Source organism: Stegodyphus dumicola, chromosome 4, assembly GCF_044657685.1.
Source record: "Stegodyphus dumicola isolate Sdum_Otavi_A_Nest chromosome 4, ASM4465768v1".
Lineage (NCBI taxonomy): Eukaryota > Metazoa > Arthropoda > Arachnida > Araneae > Eresidae > Stegodyphus > Stegodyphus dumicola.
The window spans coordinates 29,457,692-29,483,406 of record NC_140771.1 but is presented as its reverse complement, the minus strand read 5'-3'; the positions used below and the strand labels follow the sequence as shown (position 1 = coordinate 29,483,406).

General features: G+C 34.6%; 1 protein-coding gene across 5 annotated transcripts in view; it reads right to left on the bottom strand.

Annotated features, from left to right (window-relative positions):
- LOC118181345 (tripartite motif-containing protein 2-like) overlaps positions 1 to 25,715 on the bottom strand; it is a 136,452-nt gene that overhangs the window by 76,573 nt on the left and 34,164 nt on the right. The window contains exon 1 of one of the 5 annotated variants that reach the window (XM_085814656.1): positions 20,886 to 21,075. The exons of 2 other annotated variants lie outside the window; for them this stretch is intronic. Coding sequence is in view for 1 of the 3 variants with exons in the window: in XM_085814654.1 (XP_085670780.1) it covers positions 20,720 to 20,722 (3 nt within the window). In the remaining 2 variants the exon portion in view is untranslated. 2 more of the 5 variants (XM_085814654.1, XM_085814655.1) reach the window with 2 other exon arrangements.

The following is a 25,715-nucleotide window of genomic DNA, read 5'->3' as shown; positions in this document are numbered from 1 at the left end:
GGTGGAGAAAATAAACGAAAACTTAATATTAAGTATAATAGAAAGCAACAATAATTTTAGACGCATAGTATGTAGAGTCATTAGGTTATGTTGATACGGAAGACTTGAAAAATGACCATTGCCCTCCTGGACCTCTCGAATACGCGCCGAGTGTGCTACCATTACACCACGAAGGCATGCAGAAAGGAGGGACAAAATACCCTATATATTTCCGCTTTTAAAATGCCACTGGGGTTTAGGGGACACAATCGCCAAATCCTGGTGGTGAAGACTCATCATCCACCACCTTTTAGTTCGGGCGCCACTGTAGAATCTTTTTTTTAAAACGGGAGTACATGAAAAACGAGCAATACCCTAGCCGGGACTCGAATCTGGAATCTGGACATCTAGAAAATACGCACCGAGTGTGCAACCATTACACCATGAAGGTATGCAGAAAGGAGGGAGAAAATACCTTATATGTATTACTGTGGTTTTAAATTAGAAAGTCGAAAACCATTGGTGAAACTAGCTGAAGAACCATTGGTGGACACTGACAAAACGGATTTAAGAAGCTCATCAAGTAGGGATAAAAGACTATATACCCTACGAAATTTAAAACTTATTAAAACGATGACCAAAACCATATGAGTATTAATCTAAAATCTATTAATAAGTTTATATTTCATTTAATATAAAAACCTGCTCGTACATGCCGTTATTTACTGTCAAATTTCTCCCCCTCGCGTATTTCCCCCTCTAGCTTGTTTAATGTATGATTCAGCAGTTCCTGATTTTTATGGCAACAACGCAAAAGGATAAGAAAGTGCATTGTTTAAGTAAAAAAGATATATTGTAAAATTAATAACTTTGGAATACAAAATACAATGATTATGCATTTATATTGATACGTGATTTTTAGTGTTTTACATTCTTTATTCGAGTCTTTCCATTGAAAACGTTATACACCGGGTAAATTTATCCTCTCGAATTTCAAAAGGCAAAATTGACAACAGCTACAATCGGAATGCGGATTAAACTGGCCCTGTCTTAAAAAAAAAAAAAAAAAAAAAATAAGTTTGTTACTTCGAAAACGCTTCAGAATCCATCAGTGTAAAGCAAAATTATCTGCGTAAAATACAAAACGAAAAATTAAAATGTGTGCGGATAACAGTAATTATAGCTCGCACTGTCTTAGTACTTGAGAATTTTTTTAATCCATAAAAGTATGCAATTTAATTATATGTAATTCAAAATATGTAAACATTATTTAATCATATGATATTAACATCATCGTTAAAAATAATATCATCGTCAAAAATTAATTCTTCAGTTGTAAAAAATAAACCAAGCGTACACCCATTATTAATCTTCTGTAACGTTATTTATAACTCAATTCCTTCATTTTTCTAAACTTGTTTATTTTTCCGTTATTTACAGTTTTATGGTTTTATACTGAATAATGGTTTAATTTAGGTAACCAAATGAACTTATTACCCAGATTAAACTACTTTAAAATACAGGTAAATTTTTAATAAAATTTTTCTGTTAAGCTATAATCAGGGCTTTTCTTTTTTCTTGTGATTTTTTTTTTTTTTTTTTTTAACTCTACTCAGACTAATCGTCATTTTGAGCTAACCACCTCCGGTGCTATACCCGTTATTCAGAAGCTGGCTGTATTATTCAAATTTAAAAGTTTGCATTTAACTTATTTCTGAGACAATTTATGAACTGCAGAAACGTGTACTGTTAACTCCCGATCTTAAATTACGGTAAACTATTAAAACGCTGTTAGAATAAATACAAAATGTAAACACTTACGTTTCCATCGCACCGATATTACAGATTTGGTTGTTAGTTCTTCAACAATTACTTCCCGTCTGTTTTCTCCGACGGAGAGAGTACGAGACATCGCTATTTTTAGCCGACCATGTCTGCAGCGCTTTGGCTTCGTTCCTGATGACATTTACCAGATTTGATTTGCAGTCATGAATGCAGTTAAAGAATGCAGTTTAAAAGATAAAAACTGTTAGAGACTGAGTCTTTAGATTTCAAATTAACATCCTAAACTGTTTATTTCCTCAACACTTGAAAATGGGCTATTGTTTTCAGTTTGCGATAAAAAGTACTGCAAATGAAGACATTAGAAACACGGTGACTCGTTGTTGCCAGTCCATGATACAAAATATCTTTTATTTTTATTCGATAGTACGCAAGGGCGTTGTCGGTAAGCACAAGAAAGAAAGCCATTTAAAAAGTTATTTTAGCTGAACATTTTGGTAATAATATTTTGCAACAAGTGTGATAAACAAAATAGGTTTCTAAACACATTTTGATATATAAGTATCAAAATTTCTAACTGTATTTCTGCGCATTATCATCGTCTGCATACATCCTGGTCTCTCTTTACCTTATTTCAATTCTTTTTCTTTTCTTTGTGTATTTTATTCGAATACTAATACAGTCAAATCTCGTTAAAGCGAATCTCTAGATAATTTTAGTTTTATAAGGAACTTCGAGATATAACAAACGAACTATACACTTAATGTTATTTTATACAGCTATGGCGAAACTCCAAAAGTATAAAAATAGGGTATAACAAATTTCATAGATAACTTTTTTTGAGGGGGGTGTTTCGTATTTTTCCCAGATTTTCGCAAGTTTTAAACGAAAAATTACTAACTCTTAAAAAAACATCCATGTTTAGGATGTTAAGATCCGCATTTATTCGATGTGACAACAGTGAAAAACCTTTACATTACTGTACTCTTTAAATTCATCCTCCTTTTCTCTGTATTCTGAATAAAAGCTCTAAGAGGAAGGTGCAACACCTAGTTCTTGGGAAATCAGGGTAATACAATAAGCATATAAGACAGCGTATGTTCTATAAGGTGACCACTGAGTTGAATGGATTCTCTGATTCTATCCAAACTTTTTGACTGAGCTGTCAAACAGAGCTCTATTCAAGGCTGATGCTTCTGATACAATTTTGAAATTTTCGGTATTCAGGGTGACTAGATTCTTAACAAACTTAAAGCTATACCGGTGACTCGCCTTTCAGGGAATAGAAGGTTTTTAGCTTTATCAGTTTATTTTGTTTCAGTATTTAAAATGTTGTGGAAGATCTGTCCTCTAAATGGGAAAGAGTTGCATTCTTTAGATCTTTTGCAAGATTCAAGATATTTTAAATAAGTACTATTGCAATTTTTCTTTGCAACCACACATATCTTAGGGAAAATGAATGCACTATTACTGGACAAAGGATAGAACAGTCCATATTTTTCAGAAAGGTGAATTTCACATATTATTTTTACTTAACTCTTCATTCCGCACAGGGGAATTTTCGGTGTCATAAATCCATTCGTTGGCCGCGCGGTAAACGTAACTAAAATCTAAATTCTGTATAAGATGAATATTATTACAGAAATATAGAATGGATGTAGCTAAATATATAAATATATAAAGCTGCAACTGCCATTAGCTGGACAAATGCTAATTATAAATATGTACTCGCATTGATATAGAGATTTGTAATTAGCGAGAAGAAAATGATTAAGTAATTTATGGTATAAAATTTATTAAAATATGGTAAAACTGAACACCGAAAAAGAAATTCATAAATTGCACGCAATATTTGCATTTAAGGCTTAATAAGATTTTTTCTAATCGAAATAATTATTCATTTCTATTGGGAGATATTACAATGCTAATCGAACTTTTTTGTGTGCTTCATCAATCATTTTACCTTAATAGATCGGTTAAAGCGAATCAGAATTTCAGTGCTCAGAGGTTCATTACAGTGAGGCTAAATTATATACTTTTTAAATATTTTGTTTTATTTTGTTTACATATACTTTTACATTCAAAAAGAAAATGCAGAAACAAATGAAGGTTTTTCAAAATGAAATTCTTTTCGAGTTCGGTTTTAATTTTTATTCAACAGTTAAAATTTACCTTTATAAGTTTAATGTTTTAAATATTTTTACATTTTTAATAATTTAAAATGTTCACGGGATACACATTTTTGGAGTTTTTAGGCTACTGTATAACATTCAACATGGAAGTTATTATTATTTTTATTAAAAAAATAATTGGCTTTGTAAGGTTAAATCTAATTTACACCTCACTTATGCATAATTAATCATTCAAGACAGATTAATATAACAACAGTAAAATTGAAAAGAAAAATTATTTGTACTATTCCGATTTAAAACCCAAACTTAGAGAAACAGAAATCACTGCATGTTACAGGGTACTTGCAATACAATGTAGTAAATACATACAAAGGGCAAACAGCAAACTAAAATACCTGATAATGCGGCTCTTAACGAAGCCCGACATCTAAAAGGAAATACTAGCAAAATCCAGAACCCACCAATCCAAACCAATTACCCAGTCGGAATAAATACGCGAGATAACAGCGAGTTGCCAGTTCTCTGCTGCATTTCTTTCTACAATTTAAAACCCACTTAATTTGCCCATCAGGTAGAGCTGACGGAAAAAGTAGAACTAGAGGACAGATTTAACATAAAACACAACTCATTAACTGAAATTAACCTAACAGATTTACTGCCTTAGTGTTACTTCCTGCACGATTTCAATTTTAACTCTGTCTATTAAATATGAACAATTAGCAATTTTAATTGAACTTGTGATTTTAATCGTACTTTTTCTTTATAAAGAAAGCGGAACGTTCTGTTATCTAGAAATTTATTTTTATATCTAAATTAATAATAAAGTTAACCTTCTCTGTGACGACCATCCACAGACAATTTTGAGGTTTTATGAAGGAGGTCGTCTGACGGTGATGATGATTATTGATATGTTTAATGGATATTCAAGGACTCTTAAATCGTTGAAGAAAACACTGTAGGAGGAATGCAATATATCGGTTTATTATTACCGTTACATTAAAAAAAATTGGGAAGATAAGTATAGTAGAGCAAATATGAATAAAAAAATTACCTCACATTTAATTTTATGAAATACAAAATTCAGAGTGGTCTAAAATTTTCACTGATACTTTAAGACATGGATAACAAACTCAATTCTGTATTTTAAAAAGCAGAAAAACACATCAGCAACTTCAGAAACTGCCGCTTTGCCACTTCAAATTTACGCAACTTAAAATAAAAAATCACATGCCTAGAAATATTGAACTTCAAAACCAACATATCTAATTGCATTAACTTAAAAAAAAAAAAAAAAAAAAAAAAAAAAAGAAAGAAAGAAAGAAACTGACTTGATGCCTTGATAAGCATTTATTTTTATATCATACATCTGCTCATACGCAATGAAAAAGCCCGGCATTGTAAAGATTATCAGGTTTTTTGGAGGTAGCATGAAAAACTAACTGTACTCTCGCGAAGATTCGAACCACGGATCTTCCAGTTGCCTGTTGAACTTGCTAACTAATTACGCAACGAAAGCCCTCGCGGGAAGAATGCGGTAATTCCTTACATTCACCTTTCTGTTTAAAAGGACGTCCTGGGAGAAGCACGAGACCCAGTCGTTTCATATCTAGCGTGATGACGAATTACCGTCTACTAGATTTTTAACTCAAGCTTCACTATAAAGACTTAATAGATAATAGATCCTCTACTTGCCAGTTCGGGCTTCTCTACGGAGACTTAATAGATAATAGATCATCCACTTGCCGAATGGACGTCCTAACATCTTACACCATGACAGCATGTGCGGGGAATGCGAGGATAAACAGTTTATGAAAGTGGTGAACCGTTTAAAGATTGATGTTGTAACCCGAACCCAGCCTATATGATACTAAATTCCATGACAATGAGTTAATGATTAATTCCCCTCCCCCCATGAAAGTTATACTTTTGCTGTTACGCTTTAATCTGATAGCAACATTTTGAGATCACCTTACTGCATATTTGAGGGTCAACTTTTTATATTTAAGAGTTCATATTTACACTGATAAAAATGAGCAGGCTAGTGTGGCCATTCAAATAATGCTCGACTATACCGTAGAAACCTCCTTTGTACCGATCCCTTTCACGGATGTTTTCTGGCTTATTGCGCGTGTTTTGCTCCCTACAGATTGTTAATACGTCTAAGATCACTCTTTCATTAGAAACAAGAATTTACCGGGAAAGTCTACTCAGCTTCAGTCCGTGGTACTCCAGTCACAATGGTCCCTGCACCCTTGTAATCAGACGCATTTCAAACTTTAGTTAGTGGGACACAAATCATGGCCTCCCTTGCATACAGCATTTAGTTATACAATCTTGTCACTCATGATGTATCTGGATAGACGAGTTTCCGGTAGTTGCAGAAAACTCCCTTACCCTTGATTTTTATCCAACTAATCTGCTAGACGTGAAATCAGAATTTGAAAACCTTTTCCAAACGTGCTACAAGAGCAGGTGCAAAAATTTGCATATTTCCCTGCAGCAAGGATAAAACCTATTTGGACTATATGGTAATGTTGACCTTGATAAACCAGCTACCTTCATGGGACTTCCAATAATAAAGCGCCTTATTATACTTGTTCCTTTAATTTTTCAAGCTGATGTAGAAGGGATATACTGTAACAGATAGTGAACCAGATCTTAAATTTGGTGAAAAAGGTCCTGGTGGAAAGTGTTTGCTGGAAGAGATATCACTGTATTTTAAAGATCAAAATCTAATTATGAAATTATTTCTCCGAATTGCCACAAGAAGGCATGAAGTATTAAAGACACTCATAAAATCTTCAGACTGAAATGAATATTTGACGAAGAAGATCATAACGAAACATTTGTCGTTTCCAAAGCTGGTGAACGCTTCCGTGAAAGTGAGGGAAGAGCGATGAACTGTGAATAACCAGCTGATGATACAAAACTCTTCCGTCACATCTGCGGTTTCCCTTGACTTATCTTGACATGAAGGCTCTATCTGTTAAGAAACCAAATTCTGTTTGGAAATTGCTAACACTATGTCTAGCATAGAAATTGATCAGAGATCCAACGGCAAAATTTTAATTGGCAACAATTTTTATCAAATCCAGACGAATATGTGTTTTATTATTACATAAATAAACTGTTATTAACATCTTGAAGAAGATTTTATTGTTTAACACTACACAAATTTTAGTATTCTGGAAAAATAGACGCTTTTTCCATCTCGTCTGATAAGGAATTATCGCATTACCTTTTGCGTGCTGTCGTGCCTAAGTTAGGCTAGCAATTGGAGGGTCCATGGTTCGAATAATAGTATTAGGCGATGAGAAAAATATCCTTCAAAATATCAATAGAATTTAACTAATTTAATATGAACATAAATACTTACTTTCACAGAATTTTTATTAATAAAAAATGCCATTAATAGTTGATTATCTGGAATTATTAAGCAAAAGTTCATGTATGAACTGTACATGTTCATAATGTTTTTGAAAATCATTTGATCATATAGAAAGTTTATTATATGAAATTGCTTGAATTTGTTTCAGAAACAGACAGGCAGATAGACACTTTCTGCCATTGAAGCTGCGACTTCAGTTTTTTCACCAATAGCCATGCAAGCGTTAAATTCCTCACAGTTAATCTTAGTTGGAGACTTTTTAGTTCTTCAACTTTATTTCACCTTACAAAGTCCTCTACGAACACAGTCCTTACCTTAAGAAATACTCCTCGTGTGCTTTGCCATATTCAGCTAACCTTACCTAACCTTGTAGCATTATGATGCTTATTCGGAACAGGAAAGAGGGAAAATGCCCTCGTCGGAATTTCGCACCTCCAGACTTTCCGATTACTAGGCGTGCGTGCTTTCCATTTGCACCGCGAGGACACGCGATGAGAAGAGAGAAAAACCTTACAAAAGAGCGACTGGTGAGGAAGAGATTCAGTAGCCAAGTCGGCTATTTTGTTGGTGACAAATTATCGTCCATCAAATATTTGTTCGGGCGCCACTCTAGAGCCATTAAAATATTTTTGAAGCCATAAAACCGAAGAAATCCGCCATGCCCTCCCGCGCTTTCCTGGACGTGCTCTCCTCTTATACCACGAAGGCAAACTAATCTAACGAGAGAAGAGAAGGCAACTAAAAATAAAAAAATACGTCCTACCCTGCAAATTTTTTTCCATGTGATCTGTGCAGGAAATACTATGCCGAGCATGGGACTAACAATAAAAGTGGCAAAACGATAATGCAAGGAACGATAGATGCGGGAATAAATAGCATCATTTATATAGGACTTCATTCGGAATCAAAAATGGCAAACCATGCATGCGGGAAAATTATTGTTTCTTGCATGATAACTCGAGGTTTTAGTGTAGTGTGTTACATACTATAGAAAGTGTTACTTTATATGATACATTTAGAAAAAAGGACAGTTTCGACACTAAGGCTTTTGTTCTTTATCAGACAGGATCCACTATATAAGGAGAATTTGAAAATGGTCAAGAATTTGGAAATAAAATTAAAAAAAAAAAAAAAAGAAAAGAAAAGAAAAATCTATCCATTAATGGCAACTGTCTGCTAACCAAGATATGATTAAGGATTTCTAATACACACATATCGACTGAAAAACTGTATTCTTTTATCTACATCCGAAATAAATTAGAATGGTCACGAAGAAATTTTATAGTAATAATATCAAGTTTCATAGCCTCTCTGTACATATTTCACTTTTTAATTTAATTCAAACGCTAGTACAACTATTTCATATCGTAACGTTTTCTGTTTTTTACACTCAAGGGGGGGGAAGGAATGAAGAAATTAATTCTGAAATTTTTAAAATCATATTTTTTCTGATTTTAATCTTAATTTTATTCAAGATTAAATATTTTATATTATCCGCTGGCAACAACAATAAATCTTTTGCTAAACTTAGACATAGAGAAAAAAGCAGAAACATCTGTATAGTAATTTTGTATCTGACAATTGTTTACATTTTTTAATTTTTAAAAATGTTAATGCTAAGCAATTCTTTGAAATATTACATGGTAGTTTGAAGTTTTTATATTGAGAGTTAAATTTTATTAATATTTATAAGCGAGCGCCCATGTGTTACTGTCGTCTTTTGATTTCAATGTAAAGATAACGAGAGAAAGGAAAATGTCATGGTGGATGACTAACAACGAAAATGTTCCGCATGGTCTGTTGGGAATGAATATTTTTCAGGTGAGCAAACGAAAACTCGGCGCTGACGGCGATCGGCGCGGCACAACGCCGTGATTCATGGCAGACGATGTGTGTAAACAGCTGCACACCTAGGAAACAGAAAAAGGGGGGGGGCAAGTCGGAGTTCAATGTTTTCACAAAAGTTGCTTTTTGGCGAACAGTGAACGGTAGAAAAGTATATGTTATCAATGAATTATGTAAAAGAATAGGAAACTTCCCAACGGAAATCATTATCAACTTGTAGGCGGAAGGGAGGAAAAAGTGTTTATAGCTTTAATCCAAATATTCGAATTTTAAGCACAGTAAATGTCCAGTAATCCTACAGTCAGCAGTTTTTTTATACACCTACCCATTTCATAGACATTCCTGCTGTAACATAAAGTCATAGCGCTAATAGCTCTACCAGCATTCCATTTCACAATACTTGGGAAAGTTCGGTAGTTGCTTCCCGAAATTTGATTGAAATATTGATAAGTGAATAAAACGGAATAGGAATAATATAATGTAAGAAATTCTTCTTTACGGTACAATATCAAAAAACAAAAGAAAAAAAAGTTATGAAATTTGATTGAAATATTGATAAGTGAATAAAACGGAACAGGAATAATATAATGTAAGAAATTCTTCTTTACGGTACAATATCAAAAAACAAAAGAAAAAAAAGTTATGAAATTTGATTGAAATATTGATAAGTGAATAAAACGGAATAGGAATAATATAATGTAAGAAATTCTTCTTTACGGTACAATATCAAAAAACAAAAGAAAAAAAAAAGTTATGAAATTTACCTTCGGAATTTGCTACTTCTAAAATTAGCGATACTCGGCCAAACATTAAAACATAAATTCGCAATAAATCAAAAGTGATCTCGACCAAATGGATAGGTAAGTCTATAACAGGATCTACAATAAGAGCAATTGCTCCAAGAAATAAATTTGTCAGAAACTTTTTTTGTCAGCTGTTTGCTTTCAAATGCTTCGTGTAAATGTTAATCCCTTTCACCTAAAAATTTAAAAAATAAAATAGCTCAATGAAAAATAGCTGAATGCTCATATTCTACAGAATTATTTTTAAAAAAAGATCAATAATTTTAAACAGATATTTTTGATGATGAATTTTATTTGGAAAAACTTTATGCGCAAGCAGAGATGTTGGCTTCAGAACAAACATTGACAGAACATAATATAATAAACTTATATAAAAACCTATTTACTAATAAATTTTACTCTTTAAATGTATTTACAGAATTATAATATGCATTTTTCCTTGCTAAATTTATCCAATAACGCCAAAAAAATCGCATTGCATTGCGGCTGTACACAAATTTAACGAATGATCCGGCATATCTGATAATCATTGAAATACCGAACATGTCGAAATACCGGAGTTTTGCAGCATTCCGAATTCCAATTATTCTAACCATTGCCTTTTTCTGCGTAAAGCAAAACTAGTTTATTCTAGATTTATTTACATGAATTTAACTCTGATGTTATAAATATCGTTACCGAAGATCTTTCTGAAAATTCTGAACCGTTACCGTACGTTAAATCTTATAACGCTACTATACATTTATTTTACCTTGCTTTAGCAAATGTTTCCCAGCAGCATGATAAATCAAATATGTTTGTGACATATTTGATTTAATCAGAATTCCACTATATTGAGTTTCAACGTGACATATATTAAATTTTTTAATATATTTGTTAATATATCTTTGAAATACACTGCTCAAAACAATTAAAGGATATTGTAAGTTTTACATAAAATAAAGATATAAGCGGAAATTTTTTTGCCGAAAATGGAAGAAGAGAATCACAAATGCAAATTTTTCTGATTTTCAAAGTGTGAAGTATGCTAATTTTGAGTTCGACGTCAAAAACGTCGCTTCAGCGGCAGCGAATGAAATTTGACTTTCAACTGAACAAAAGACAATGAAGACAAGGATGATCGGCATTCAGTGACTGTTTTGTTTCGATGAGTACGATGTCTCAGCGAAGTCATTTAACCGATTTAGAAGCTTGGAGAGTTGTTGGTAGTTTAGAAGGGGGCCAAACTCAAGCCGAAGTAGCGCAAGCCATTGGAGTGTCACAAAGTGTGATTTCCAGGTCGTAGACGGGCATCAACCCCCAATGAAGATCGGTATTTAGTGTTAACGACTCGGAGACACCGAAATATGAATGCTACACTTCTCCAACAACACCTTTGCTCGGCTACTCGCAGCACGGTTTCAACTAAGACTGTCCGAAACAGACTCCGTAGTGTAGGTCTGTATGCTCGCCGATCGATGGTATGTGTTAGACTAATATCAAGGCATCTTCGCGACCGCAGGGAGTGGGGAGCAGAGCATGTGAACTGGAGGAGAAACGAATGGAGCAATGTTCTTTTTTCTGACGAGTCCCGTTTTCCTGTTCATCGTGATAATAGGCGTATTTTCATCTGGAGGGACCGTGGCAGTAGGAATAATCCTGCGTTCGTGCACGAAAGTGTCAGATTTTGCGGTGGGGGAGTGTTGGTGTATGGTGGCATCTCCATTGACGGGCGGACAGACCTCTACATCATTCGAGATGGACCTCTGACTGGTCGCCGATATAGGGATGAGATCGTCAGACCTATTGTAGTCCCTTACGCTGCAGCAATCGGAGATGACTTCATTTTAATGGACGATAACTGCAGGCCCCATCGTGCTAACCTGGTGGAGGATTTCCTTGTCGAGGAAGGAATCGTACGTATGGAATGGCCAGCGTGTTCTCCGGACATGAATCCAATAGAGCACGTTTGGGACGCTCTAGGAAGACGAGTTGCTGGCCGCCAACCCCCCCCCCCAAACTCTCCAAGAACTGGAAAGAGCTCTTCTGAAAGAGTGGGACAGAATACCCCAACTCGTGATTAATAGCCTCATTGACTCCATGCCTCAAAGGTGTTCAACGTTGCTGGCCGTCCTTGGAAACCATACCCCTACTGAAAATGATTTCCTTTGAAGAAAATACCTTTTCTTATTCTTTTTTTCTCATATGCGCAAATTGTGCTTTTTTCCTTTTGTACACAAATGCGCAATAAAATGCATTTTTTTCTGCCAAACATGTGTAATTTATTCTCATATAACCTACTACGTCTGTCGACTATGTATCAATCAGCTAAAACGTTTCTCAGCTACAAGATCCACCTAAAACCGCAATATCCTTTAATTGTTTTGAGCAGTGTATTTCAATAATATTCAGATTTGTTAATATATCTTTCAAATTTTCATTCTTAACAAACTGAGCGATTTATGAGCAATAAACGCGTTTCTTAATGATTTAAACTTTTATTTTCGACCTGAGGTTAGAATGTCTTTAATTTATACTTTTCAAAATTTTCTAGTCTTTGCCTACCTTTACTTAACACTATCCCGCACTTATTTTCCACGTGACGTTGCCATGGCGCGAAACATAAAATTTATAACTTATCTTTTTGGCGCCTTAGTAAAAACGTTTTCAGCCTTAGTAAGATGTATTTGTAAGATTTATTTTAATTTTGTAAGATTTATTTTAATTAACATGTTGTTTTGTATGTTAAATATTTTTACATTTCTGCTTTTTCTGTCAACTTCACAAGAAATGCAAATGAATTTAAGTCAGAAGCGAAAAAGTAAAGTTACGAAGATGGTAGCTGCTAATAACGCTGCAACTCTCATATTTCATCTGCCGTAGTAGTTGTGCTGTTTTTCTGCGCATTCTGCGTTAGAATTACATTAATAGTCGTGCTTAATTTCGAGCCACTTTATTAGTCTATAATCACGGCCGGTGAATGCAGGGCTGAACTGCAAGCGGGTGTCCAGAAAAGAGATGCCAACAGACGCGTTTCCGACAATAATCTATATCACATGAATTTTTATTAATAATTATGTGCTTACAAACAAATGTTCGAAAACCAATTTATATAAAAAATGCAATGATAGAAATTGTGTTTAATATAAAACTATATTGTGAAATGTGTTTAAAAAGAAATTAAAACTTACTGTGCATACCTTCATGTAGAGGAAACAGTCTGGTAGTCGGAAATTTTGAACGTTAATATACTACGTTACCTAGCTCTGAAACGGAAAATTTTGATGTGCTTATTTTGAAAAACTGAGATGTATTGCATCACTCTGTCATACAATCAAGCGTTAAAAAGTAATTGAAAAATGGATGAAAAATCTTAACATTTATAAAACTCGAATAATTTACATTAATAGAAGTAATACCCAATTTGCGATACAAGTATGAAATTCTGGAAGTCATGAATCCTTTTAACAAGATTCATCTTCGAAAATGTCGACCGTCTGAGGGCAAACCTCGAAAAATCTATAACGAAGAAACGTCAAAATATAATGACAAATTTGCTACGAGCTGTGTTTAATAAACATATGTTCCGTGAACAGTAGTTTTCTGAGATTTGCAAAATAGTATGATTGTTCTTAAAACATGTTCTGAAACTGTGCTTGTACGTAACTAACAATCTCGAGAATTCTACCTGTTGTATCAGTTTATAATGCATGTCTAGTGTTCTGTTGACGCTACATTTCTAAGGGTATCCTAAGGGTTTTTTCTAATCGGAATATACAAAATAAACACCAGCAAAGTACTATTAAAACAAACTAAATATAAAGTAATTAAAATATCTGCGCAAATATATTTTAAACTAGGTTTTTAAGACAAAAGCAAGAAAGCGGCAGTGAGACTGCGGGCCACAGATGCACTCAAATGTTAGCTAACAAGGCTAGTATCCTCTTTTAAATTTAAGAAGCCGTACATCGTTTTGAAGGAGCTACATAACGTCATATTAGTCGCCCTGATGGATACAGTTGTTAGTGAGGCTGACTACCGTGACGAATGAGCCCGAGTTCGAAGTTCAATAAGTATGGATGTTTGTAAGTGTATAGAGCTTGTGTGGTATAGGGGGCACTCAAAATATTGACAAACCGAAATTCTAATGGTTTGGTGATAGAGAAAAAAGGGTGGAAGAACGCCGGCTGTCCTTCTTTGGGGTACTTTCGATGAAAGTGAAGCGGATCTGTACAGTTAAATATGGTGTGATGATACCAATACGGTGATTCACTACCAGACCGACAAACTTGCTAGGTGTGTAAGGGGTATAGAGACGACTCGGAATCATGTAGGAATGCAGGGTCGCAAATGCCGTAGTTGCGAGCTATAGTGCAAAGAAGCAGAGAAAAAGAACATAAATAGCAACTCATTAATGGGACATAAAACATTTTATTGAAAGGTTATACGTCTGACAGGCTTAAAAGCAGCGCTGCATAGAATTCCTTACTTTCTAGAAGATTCCTGTCATGTCACGTATCTTCCCGGCAGCTACATATATTCTAGCGACGAGGTCTTCAACTGAAGGTACGGGCGTCTCGTTCTGCCGACGCCTCGATGCAATCTTTGGACAGGGGTGGATAGGTCGTGATGGTCCGGTTCATTGGTCTGCCAAATCACTGGACCTATCATGCATGGACTTCTTCTTCTGGGATCACATGAAGAACTTGGTGTGCGAGATGCCCTTCCTTCAGCTGAAGAGCTCATCGCTTGAAAATCTATAGCTGCCAGGAGGATACGTAACATACCAAGAATCATGCAGAACGGTAAGTAAATCCATGAAGCGCCGCTCTCAGGCCTGCCAGGCGACATTCTGGTCGTAATTTCTAACACTGTTATAGTAGAACATTTCAATAAAATGTTTTCTGTCCCAATAATGTGTTGCTGATTCTGTTCTTTTTCTTTGCTTCTTTGCACCACAGCTCGCAACTACGGCGTTTGTGACCCTGCATTCCTATGTGATTCCGAGTCGTCTCTGCACCCCCTACAGACCCTGCAAGTTTGTCGGTCTCGTAGCGAATCGCCCTGTATACGACCAATATTGAAATTCTGATGCCTCGTTCACTCTCTAACGTCAAAAAGGCCTTTTCCAGAAAGAGTTTTACATCCTTAGAATAAGTGCGTTATATTGCTTTCATTTACTGGTGCGAAAGGTTTTATTTATTTTCCTAATTAAAAAAGTGCTAAAGTGCCGTTCCCACTGGCGTTTATCTGAGCTAACGGACACAACTAACGTAGCCGACCCAGCCCCAAAACCAGTTTTGCCGCAAAACACATGAAAAATGCCCTTATAATCCCAAACCGCGATAAATTCTGTGAAACTTTAATTAATTCATAGGAATCATACACAGTTTAGAACAAGCGTACAAAGCAGAAGTTTTAAGTATACAATTAAATATACAACGGCATTGCACATACCATATAACCATATAACTTCGAAGTTGAAAAATTTGAACTTCAGGGATAGCGGAGCTATTCGACACAGGGAACTGACTCCGTTAGCTCAGATAAGCCCCACTGGGAACGGCCCTTAAGAATTAGAGTGTAACTACAGTAGAATCCTATTTATCCGAAATAACAGAGTAGGGTATATTCGATAACATATTCAAGTAGCCCATGGCAATAAAAGATAAAAATAACTAATTACAACACTGTTAATTAAAACTGCTAATTATAATCATTTACATATAAATATAATAATAAAATAATAAACAATACATCTTTCAGTTTTTTAAATGTGTTTCAGCTTTTGACAGTTGTCATGTCTCGATCTGCTTAGTGACATTAATTTCCATAATAAATGAAAAGTACACTTTTTAAATAATATTTTCAATAATAATGCTATTTTTAAATGCATTTTGTGTAAAAAAAGTTTCAAGATTTTATATGAAAATCTTTAATTCTTACTGCAATTTAAATCTTTAAAAAATAATAAGGAATATAATTTAAAAAGAAAACTTTAATTTGTTTATTTATATTTAAATTATTATTTTTAAACTGTATGAACTGAAACGAGATAGAAAATGCATGTTTAAATTGAGTAGCACTATGGTTTAAACTTGTGAATATCTAAAAAAAAAAAAAAAAAAAAAAAAAAATTATATTTCATAAATAACACAACATTTCATTTTTAGAAATATTCTCCTATAGTACAAATAATTTTCTTCCATCCTAATTAATGCTTAATGCACGTCGAATATGCCCTTATAATCCCAAACCGCGATAAGTTCTGTGAAACTTTAATTAATTCATAGGAATCATACATAGTTTAGAACAAGCGTACAAAGCAGAAGTTTTAAGTATACAATTAAATATACAACGGCATTGCACATACCATATAACTTCGAATTTTAACAGCCTTTGAATTTAAGCCCAGGAGGATTTTAAAATTAAAAACCAGATAAAATAATAAGAAATGAAAAGGATTTTGTGATAGATATTGTAAAATACTTGCTATAAAATCATTTTAGACCTGGTCGTTGGGGAATGGTGACCGATAGAATTAAGTTGTTAACACATTCAGTTTGAGTTTAAGCCTCACTCTAATTTTGCATCTTAAAAATTTGAATAAAAAATGCGGCCTAAATTCGAAATGGAATAATTCGGAGTTAAATGCAAGACATATTGTTTAGAATTTGATTACGACTCTAATAAAACTTACGGATATTTAAGGCCGGTGGAAAATTTAGAGGCGGAAAAGCTGTATTGGCACTGGATAGTAGAAAACGCAACATAAGCCCTACTATAGTTTAAATATTTTTTTTTGTAAAAACGTCTATTATAATCTTTTCCATAGAATTCTATTTCTTTCTATATATCGTTGTTGAATAAATACACAATTCTGTGGACACCTATAACGAGGTTAAATTCAAGCTCAATTTATTCATCTATATAGTTTTAAAACTCATATACAAATTTTACTGCCTCACCATGTTAGCTTTGTTATTTCATCATTACTTCTTCTTCCACTTTACGTATTTTATGGGCTTCTACTGTCTCAGCTACTAGGCTGGCTTTGTTCTAATAAAATTCTACAGTCCTTATCGTTCTTATTTTTAGTCCAGCCGTATTTATTTAAAGTTTTCTTAATTTATATTTTCTAGATCTTAAATGACAGAAATAACTGCATTCATTCCAAACTTAGCAGTCACTCTCTGCGCCAAAACTTTGAGTCAAATATACTCCAATTCCTTTTCTAGGAAAAAGCTAGACCTCAGTGATTCACCACTGACAGATTTCCTATAGAATACAAAAATCCAATTATGACGTTGTATAAAATAGTTTTAAATATAATTAGATCCTTTGATTTTTCTGATTTAGTAGCTTAGTGATTTCTAGATTATTTAATAAAATGAAAATTCGAATCGATATACTAAATCTGTCAAAGATCTTTAAAATTGTCCACGTTACACACCGAAAAGACTACGAAAACGCCCACGCAGACAGTCCGTTTGCCTGGACTAGAACCCAGGTTAAACTACCGGTATTCAACGACATTACCACTGTCCCGCCTGTTCAGATGGATTTCGGTTAAGCAGGGTTTTGCTGAAATTCCTGACGTACGATGAATTACTACCTAAATATAACGCGTGAATTACTCAAACCTTTTATGAAAGTACTCATTTATAAAAATGATGAATTACTACCTAAATATAACGCGTGAATTACTCAAACCTTTTATGAAAGTACTCATTTATAAAAATAATATAAAAGCTAATAGTTAATTTTAACGTAATCTACGTGATTAACTGTATGATTTCTGACAGAAATTTTGGAAAAACCAGACAATCACTCTGTCGCTGACTAGTCGAAAAATTGCACTATCCAAGTGAAAAACCGTCCAGGTTCCAACACTAATGCTACTGAAGTTAATTTTAATTATAAAATAATCAATAAAAAATTCCGTTCTAATCTTAAAAATAAATTTTAAAAGGTCCATGCAATTATCTGTGATCTAAGTGCTGTTATTAATTATTATTTACCCCAAAGTTGATAATGGTTACGTCACTATGAACAAAAATATTTGCACTGATGGAATTGGATGATTTGTAACGGAAATCTCATATTACTTCATCCTCAAAGATTCTTCACCTTCTGAAATTTAAAATTAAAACCCCTGAATTCGCTAACATTTTCCCAATTCATTAAAAAGAAACTCCCGAATTTCACCAAACTGCTATTTCTCTCTGCTCTTTTCAGTTTAAAAACGTTTCAATCATATCAAAAAACCAAATATTCCTTTTTACCATAAGATCGAGTAATTCTTATAATAAAATTATAATAATCAATTTATCGCCGAAGGAGATGTCTGACATCTGGTGGAAAAGCAAATTCGACCTCTATTATATCAGCCGTAAGAAATTCACGATGCATTTATGAAATAATGAACGACAGTATTATGAATAAAGCAGCATAACACGAAGCATAAAATTTATGTTTTAAAAATTAGAAAATTTTTTTTTGTTTTTGGTCTGTGATAATTCTGTTGATAATACTGTGGTTTGACACAATATTATCAACATAATAGACACAATATTATCAACAAACAGCGTCAAGATAAAATTGCGAATATTAAATTTGCTTTAGAATCCATTGAAGGGAAATAAAAATTGTTTTTACAATTCAGAGCAGATTCTAATCGCAGCAATGTGTTTACAATGCCCTTAATGCCCTTAATGAAGATGTAAAATCTGCAATTAAAATCCATCAGACAAAACAAACGTCAGTTTCAAAATGAAACATTAAGACAAATGACTGAAAACGTCTAAAGATAAATTTAGAATTAATGCTTTTATGATTATACACATTATTATTATTATTATTATTATTTTATTTCCAATGGCAGGCAGTGGCCGTTATTATCGTTGGCCACTACTAAGGGCGAAAGCATCGGTCACTTTATTATAGATGCACCTAATAGGTGGTCCACCCTTGCCTCCGATGATGAAACAGACATCCATGCCTTCTCCGGGATTCGAGCCAGGACCCTTCGGTATGGCAGTCAGAGTCACTAATTATTTTCCCGTCTGGGTGGCGAATTATACTCATAAACGCTTTTAGATATTGCGTGAACATCCTTATATTGAATGTTGGGAACTGCTTAAGCTTCACAGTGGTAATTTTTGTTTTCCATGCAATTTATCAGAAATGGATGCAGAAGATCTACAGAAAAACTAAAACCCGAAGATACGTGTTTTTAAAGATATTTGCAAAGATGTATTTAAAACTCAAAATCTCTTTGACATTTTGCAGTTAATTACATGTGGCGATTTATTTTTTCTAACTTTCTGTTAAGAATATTATTGACTTTGCCTGTTACTCCTGAGACCAGTGAAAGATCATTTTCCGAAGAAAAATTAATTAAGACTTATTAATATGCGAGAATGTCACTAGAAAAGTTTGTGAAACTTGCATTAAAAGCAATTAAAACTTAGACATAAAAGAAATAATTTCTACTCTTGTTCATCTAAAAATGTAGAAAAATAAAAATTCATATGTAATAAAGTGCCCACCAGCGGCCGAGCGGTAAAGTCGCTGAACACTGGTAGTTCGGTCCGAGGTTCGAATCCCGCGAACGGGCTGGCTGCATGGGCGTTTTCGTGGTTTTCCCCATGTGTAACGTGTATACGAGCCAGTTTCCCTTAGAAAGTCCTCCACGAAAGGCATCCCTCCTCTTAGGCAGATAGCCCTAGTGTGCTTTGCCATAATTAAATACACCACACCATATGTAATAAATTTATTTACTGTTTGATTAATTAAATTTGTATACATAAATGTTTAATCCAATTTTAAGTTATCTGATTTACGCCTAACATAAAAAATAATTAAACTATTTTAATTAAAATACAACTAATTTGTTTAAAACGTGGTTTTTATTATTTTATTTCTTTTTCTAAACTCTCTTCTGTCATTGATAGAGACAAAAAAATAACTGATTTTGAAAGAAGCCTTTTTTAATTCGCTGGCACGCACCGAACCAGCATCTCGTAAGTATATGAGAGGTAAGTCTAGGGGATATTGACCGAACAACCTGGCGCGGCCCTGTCTCTAATCTACCATTTAATCTGTATATATCTAAGGTACTCAGGCCGCAAGAAGTGATTGTTTTCTTCAGACAAGTAAAAATTAATTTTAGTTGTTTTTACTGTTCTTTTATTAAATTTACGCTTTTAGATTCTAAGATAAAGACGGAACGATAATTCCTGAAGTCTATGGAGATTAACAAGATGTTTAGCTCAAATGAAATTAGGTTAAACCATACATTCATAGCGTAGAAGTTGACAAAGTTTGATTAGTTTTTAGATTTAAAAATGTGACTACATAGAGCAAATAATTTATTCTCGAATTTTACATTATATAGTACAACTATTTTTTTAAGCATTGAACTGGAATTTTGTTGTGTAAAAAAACGGCCAGGAGCTGCGGTGTATTTATTATAACACATAATTATAATTGTTGGTTTTTAGTATTATGATTCTTATTAAATGCTTCACTTTTTTTAAAACAACCGATAATTATTAATTTAAAATTAAACATAGTTCTTCTGAATTTACACAAATGCAAAAGATTGGGAACAAACAATACACTAAAAAAACAGTTTTTTTTTTTTTTTTTTTTTTTTTTTGCTGCGACCCAAAGTTTTAAGTGTATTAAATAAAGTCTGAAATAATAAAAGTTGTATAGTCACTACAAGAATAGCGATTGGGAATAGTATTCCACTTACAAGTCTTCTACATCAAAGAACTAAATTAACAAATACTAGGTTCGCTTACCATATCTGTACCTTATTTCTTGTTTTTCCCAGAATATTCAAGCGCATCTGTTCAAACGAATTTTACAATTTCGAATATACAATAATTCGAATATTTAGGCTGCGCTATATTTATTTTTGAGAAAGTTTGAGGAGCATTTTCCAAGGAGATTATAGTCCGTACTTACTTAGATAGTGGGCGGACAGAGAGCGGTCTGAAATAGTATCCCTAAAACACGCTTTCTTGCGTTATTATCTCTTTTAAAAACACACGTTCCGCGTGGCGGATAAGAGGAAAGATAACGGAACCTTTTCCGCCCCATCTTAGACAATGTTTCCTGCTCGGCTTGCAGCTCATTACCCTCTTGAGTTTTATCGACCATAAGTTCTTATCTCCAAAAGCGAAAGAAAAATCGGAAATACGAACTGAAAGTGCCTCCGCTGTATTAGCAGCGAACGATATTTTTGAACGTTTCGATGAGATTCCTAGTATGAGAGTTTCTTTGGAATGTTTTTCTATAAAAACCTCACACCCAACAAACTCTCAAGAACACTGAAAATCCACTTTTTCGTCAACATAAAGAAGAGAATTTTGATTTTTTAAAATATCCACGAGCAACGGAAGAATGGGCATTCATAAAGTACCGCTTTCGTTTCAGTGCTGGATTTTGCACAGCAGTGATCAAGTGATTAAAACCTCTCAACACTAACACTTCGATAAGTATTCTAATCTCGACGAATAGGCTGATTGTTTCGGTTTTGCATGCCCCCTCATTGAAAAACGTGAATATGCACAGCATGATTAACAAAATTGGAGGCTTGGGGAAAACTTCTTATGGAGACCCTTCCCCTCCTTTAATTCTTTTCAATATCATTGATGCTAATGATATGTAGATTATTTCGTGAAATAACCTAATAATTTAGTACTTTTTCATTTACTGTAATTTAAAAAGTCTCAGAAGTTTTTCAGCATGTTACTTCAGATTACATCACGCTACTATGCTTTTATCAATCCACACAGTTTAGCAGGTTTTGCTAATGAGCCAAACGTCAGGCCTTTAAATTATTTTCCTCGTGGTCATGCAGACATCCATTTCCATAATATTACTGCCATTCGGCGTGACACAAAATCTTTAATTTACATATCAAATTACGAAATATTTAATTCACGCGTCAAATTGCTTAATAAATTATGAAAATTGAAAAGAGTAAACGTAGTTCTAAATATTGTATACAGGGTGATCCGTAAATGATGCGACAAATTTCTGGGGAAGGTAGGGCACATCATAAGGATTAAGGATTGCATAGTAACCCATGCCCAGAAGCGTCAGGGACAAGTGGTAGCAGAGGTAAAAGATGGGAAAGGAAACGAAAAATGGATTAATTTGAAACATTTATTGGACATAAATACAAAAGGTGCACGACAGCTTGAAGGTTACAACACATGTTCGAAGTCTGCACCACAGACGTCAAACATGCCTGAGACCAGAGGACCATTTATTACTGGGCGTGTTCAAACATACAGGGAGTTTCTTTGGTTGCAGCAGCTGCGCAATCGAGTCTTGCTACGAGATCCATTTCAAACACAACAGAATCGTGATACACGACACTTTTGATGGTTCCCCACAAAAAGAAATCAAGGCTCGATAAATCCGGTGAGCGTGGAGGCCAAGGAATCCAATCCATCGATGCGGGAGTGATCTGTTCAAATGGCTACGAGCATCCAGTCCAAAATGAGAGGTCGCCCCATAATGTTGGAACCACATTTTGCACCTCACATTTGGGGGAACATCGTCAAGCAAGCCGGGAAGGACCTGCTCCAGAAAGATTAAATAATTCGCGGCATTCAAACTGGATGGTAAAAGTTACGGCCCGACTAAGCATTCGCCGACCAAACCCGCCCACACATTAACTTTGAAGCGTTGTTGTGCCGCACACCATGGGGGTTTTCTTGAGCTTACAAATGCTGATTGTGGTGATTGAATATGCCATCCCTATTGAATGTGGCCTCATCCACGAACAACACGTAAGCCGGGAAATTAACATCACGGGCACTTTCTTGCAGAATCCACTTTGCGAAACGCACACATTCAGGATGGTCGTTGGGGAGCAGTAACTGAACCCTTTGGAGACGAAATGCGTGGATAGACTTCAGGAGACGCTGGACACTGGTACGAGACATTCTTAATTGAGAGGCAATGGTACGTATGCTGGTCCTTGAATTACTTTCCACCGTATCCAATACACGAAATTTTCTTGGTTTTATATTATATGTATTTTAATATATCTTATGTTCATTTTGTTCTTGTTTCGCATCTGACATTATCTGAGCTTTAGGTATACCTCACTTCAGCATCCATGTTTTCATTCTCTCATTTTGATTTTAACTCTATACTCTGGTTTTAAATTAGTGTTCGGAAAGGTTTCACATCTGCCTGGCGCGTATAACCTTTCCGATTTAATGCCGAAAAATTCCACTTCTACTACTGTTATTGAAATACAGTCAGATAGCACTACGAAAGAAATGTTTAATGCTGTTACATTAACTGACTTTTTTAAATCTTTGTCAAATTTTCTCTATATTTATGATTATTTATATATTTGTGAGTAAAATTTTTCTTGCTTGAAGATCAGCAAGAGTAAATATAGATGCTTCTTTTTGACAGATATTGATTTGCAGGTTCTGAATGAGAATCTCAGCAAGCAGTCTCAAACCTGATTTCAAAAAAATTTTAGAAAAGTATGATTGTGTATCTTTGTCTCATTAAACTGATTCTAATTAAATGTTTAAATGTGCTTGCAGCTGTAGATGATATGAAATTAGCACAAGAAATAAATTAAACAAACCTGTAACTATTTTATTTAAATTATATTTATTGATTTTTATGGTACAATTTATACCTTTTCTGAAATGAGAAATTAGTTAATGAATGCAATCAATTACAAAGGGACAGCCCTCTGCTAACCTCCGATTTCACACCGTGGCCTCCGAGGCAAAACAATTGCCCACCCCTGAACTACATTCATGTCCATAAATTAAGGATAATTCAGAATCACACCGAAATCGAACTTTAAAGTAAAAATTTTACCTGTAGAATTATCGCACGCATCTTCAAGAATAATATGCAAATTACAGGAAGCCATCAAATGACGCTGATAGTACGTTACAATGACGAGAGTGTCAGAGCTGTGTATATATGTTACCGTGAAAGATCGAAAATGGAGAATGTCGACTTTCACCGGAGAATATCAACATTCACCAAATACGTCGGTGAAAGACCGAATATTTCACCACATTCCTGTATATTCGGACCCTCACCGCTGTATGTCGACAATCATAGATATGCTCTGGTGAAAGTCGAAAAGAGAGGTCATAAAGTGCCATAATAGTTTAAGTTGTTGCAATAAATAAGATTTGAATCACATAATTTAGTAGGTTTTTTATTACTGTTATTTTATTTTCTCATTTAGAACGTACTGTATAATTAAGTAAGTTTTTAACATTATTTTCCTTTCTCATTTTGAATGTATTGTGTGTTTTAGGTTCTCATGTTCTTAAGTTCTTATTTCAAGTTTCCAGTGCGTTTATTCGCGACTGAATTACGGAGAAGAAAATATAATATTGTTATGTGTTCAACATTCACTATTAGTACACGGTGAATGTCGACATTGACTGGTGTAAGTCAGAAATAAGAGTATTTGGAAAATATTTCGGACATACACCAAGAGACTATGTGAATGTTGACATTCACCGGTGAAAGTCGACATTCTCCAGATTTCGGTGTTTCACCGTAACATATGTAAGAAATAGTATAAAAGGAGCAAAATTATTTACAAATGTTCTGTAAACTGCTCAGTGCCATCACCGTATAGTTATGACACAGAGGGCGCGTGTGGATAATTTTTTACGCGGTAGAATTAATCGGCCTCCTGGAATGTGGGCGTACTCAAATGTAAGTATCCGAGAAACTTGAAATAGTCCAAAGTATCATCTCTAGGCCTTTGGCAACGATTCCAAAATGATGAACGATCCCAAAATGAAAATGTCAGTAGGCGTTACAGTACAGGTCGACCCAAAGTTACAATGCCGAATGAGGACCGGTTTTCGGCAGTAACTACCAAAAGAAGCAGATAGAGCACAGCATCAGACTCTTCTCGTCAGCTATCTTTAACCACGGGTAAGACAGTTTCAAGGCAAATAGTGTACAAACGTTCAGTAATAAGACTGGTCTATATGCTCCTAGGCCTGTCTTCCGCTTACGGCAACTCATTGTCGCCAGGGGTTAGCCTGAAGTAGAGAACATGTAATGTGGATATCGTCACAGTGGGCTTATGTGATGTTTTCCGACGAGTCCAGGTTTACCTTGCAATCTGATTCCCATTAAACTTTCATACGGAAAACTCCAGGTAACCGCTACCACGAAGACAACATTGAACGACACCGATATGGTGGTGCAGGATTGCTCGTTTGGGGATGGAATTATACTGGGCTCCAGAAAAGATTTGCATGTTCAGATCGTAACCATGAAAGGCCAGATTTAGAGATACATCCTTCTGGAACAACATGTGCATTTGTTTAGGGGTGCCATTCGCGCAGAATTTGTGTTTATAAATGACAACGCCCATCCTCACCGTGAAAACATTATAAAAGAATGCCTTCAATCTGAGGATATCCTCCGTATGGAATAGCCAGCATTCTCACCTGATTTTAATCCGATACAGAATGTGTGGAACATGCTTGGCCGACGAATTGCAGCCCCTCAAGCAACTCCTACTTGTGTACCGGAAATTTGGAAGGTGTTACTGGCTGAGTAGGGTAATCTTCTCCGAGATCAGCTCGCTAATTTGATACTCAATATGTCTAGGCAATGTACGGATTGTATTTCATGATCTGGGAGACATACAATGTACTAACCATCAAGCCAACCATACAATATTAAGATTTTGTACGGGAGATAAACTTTGTAATTGCTCCCGGAAGCAAATATAATTTATGAATGGTATCACACATATACCAT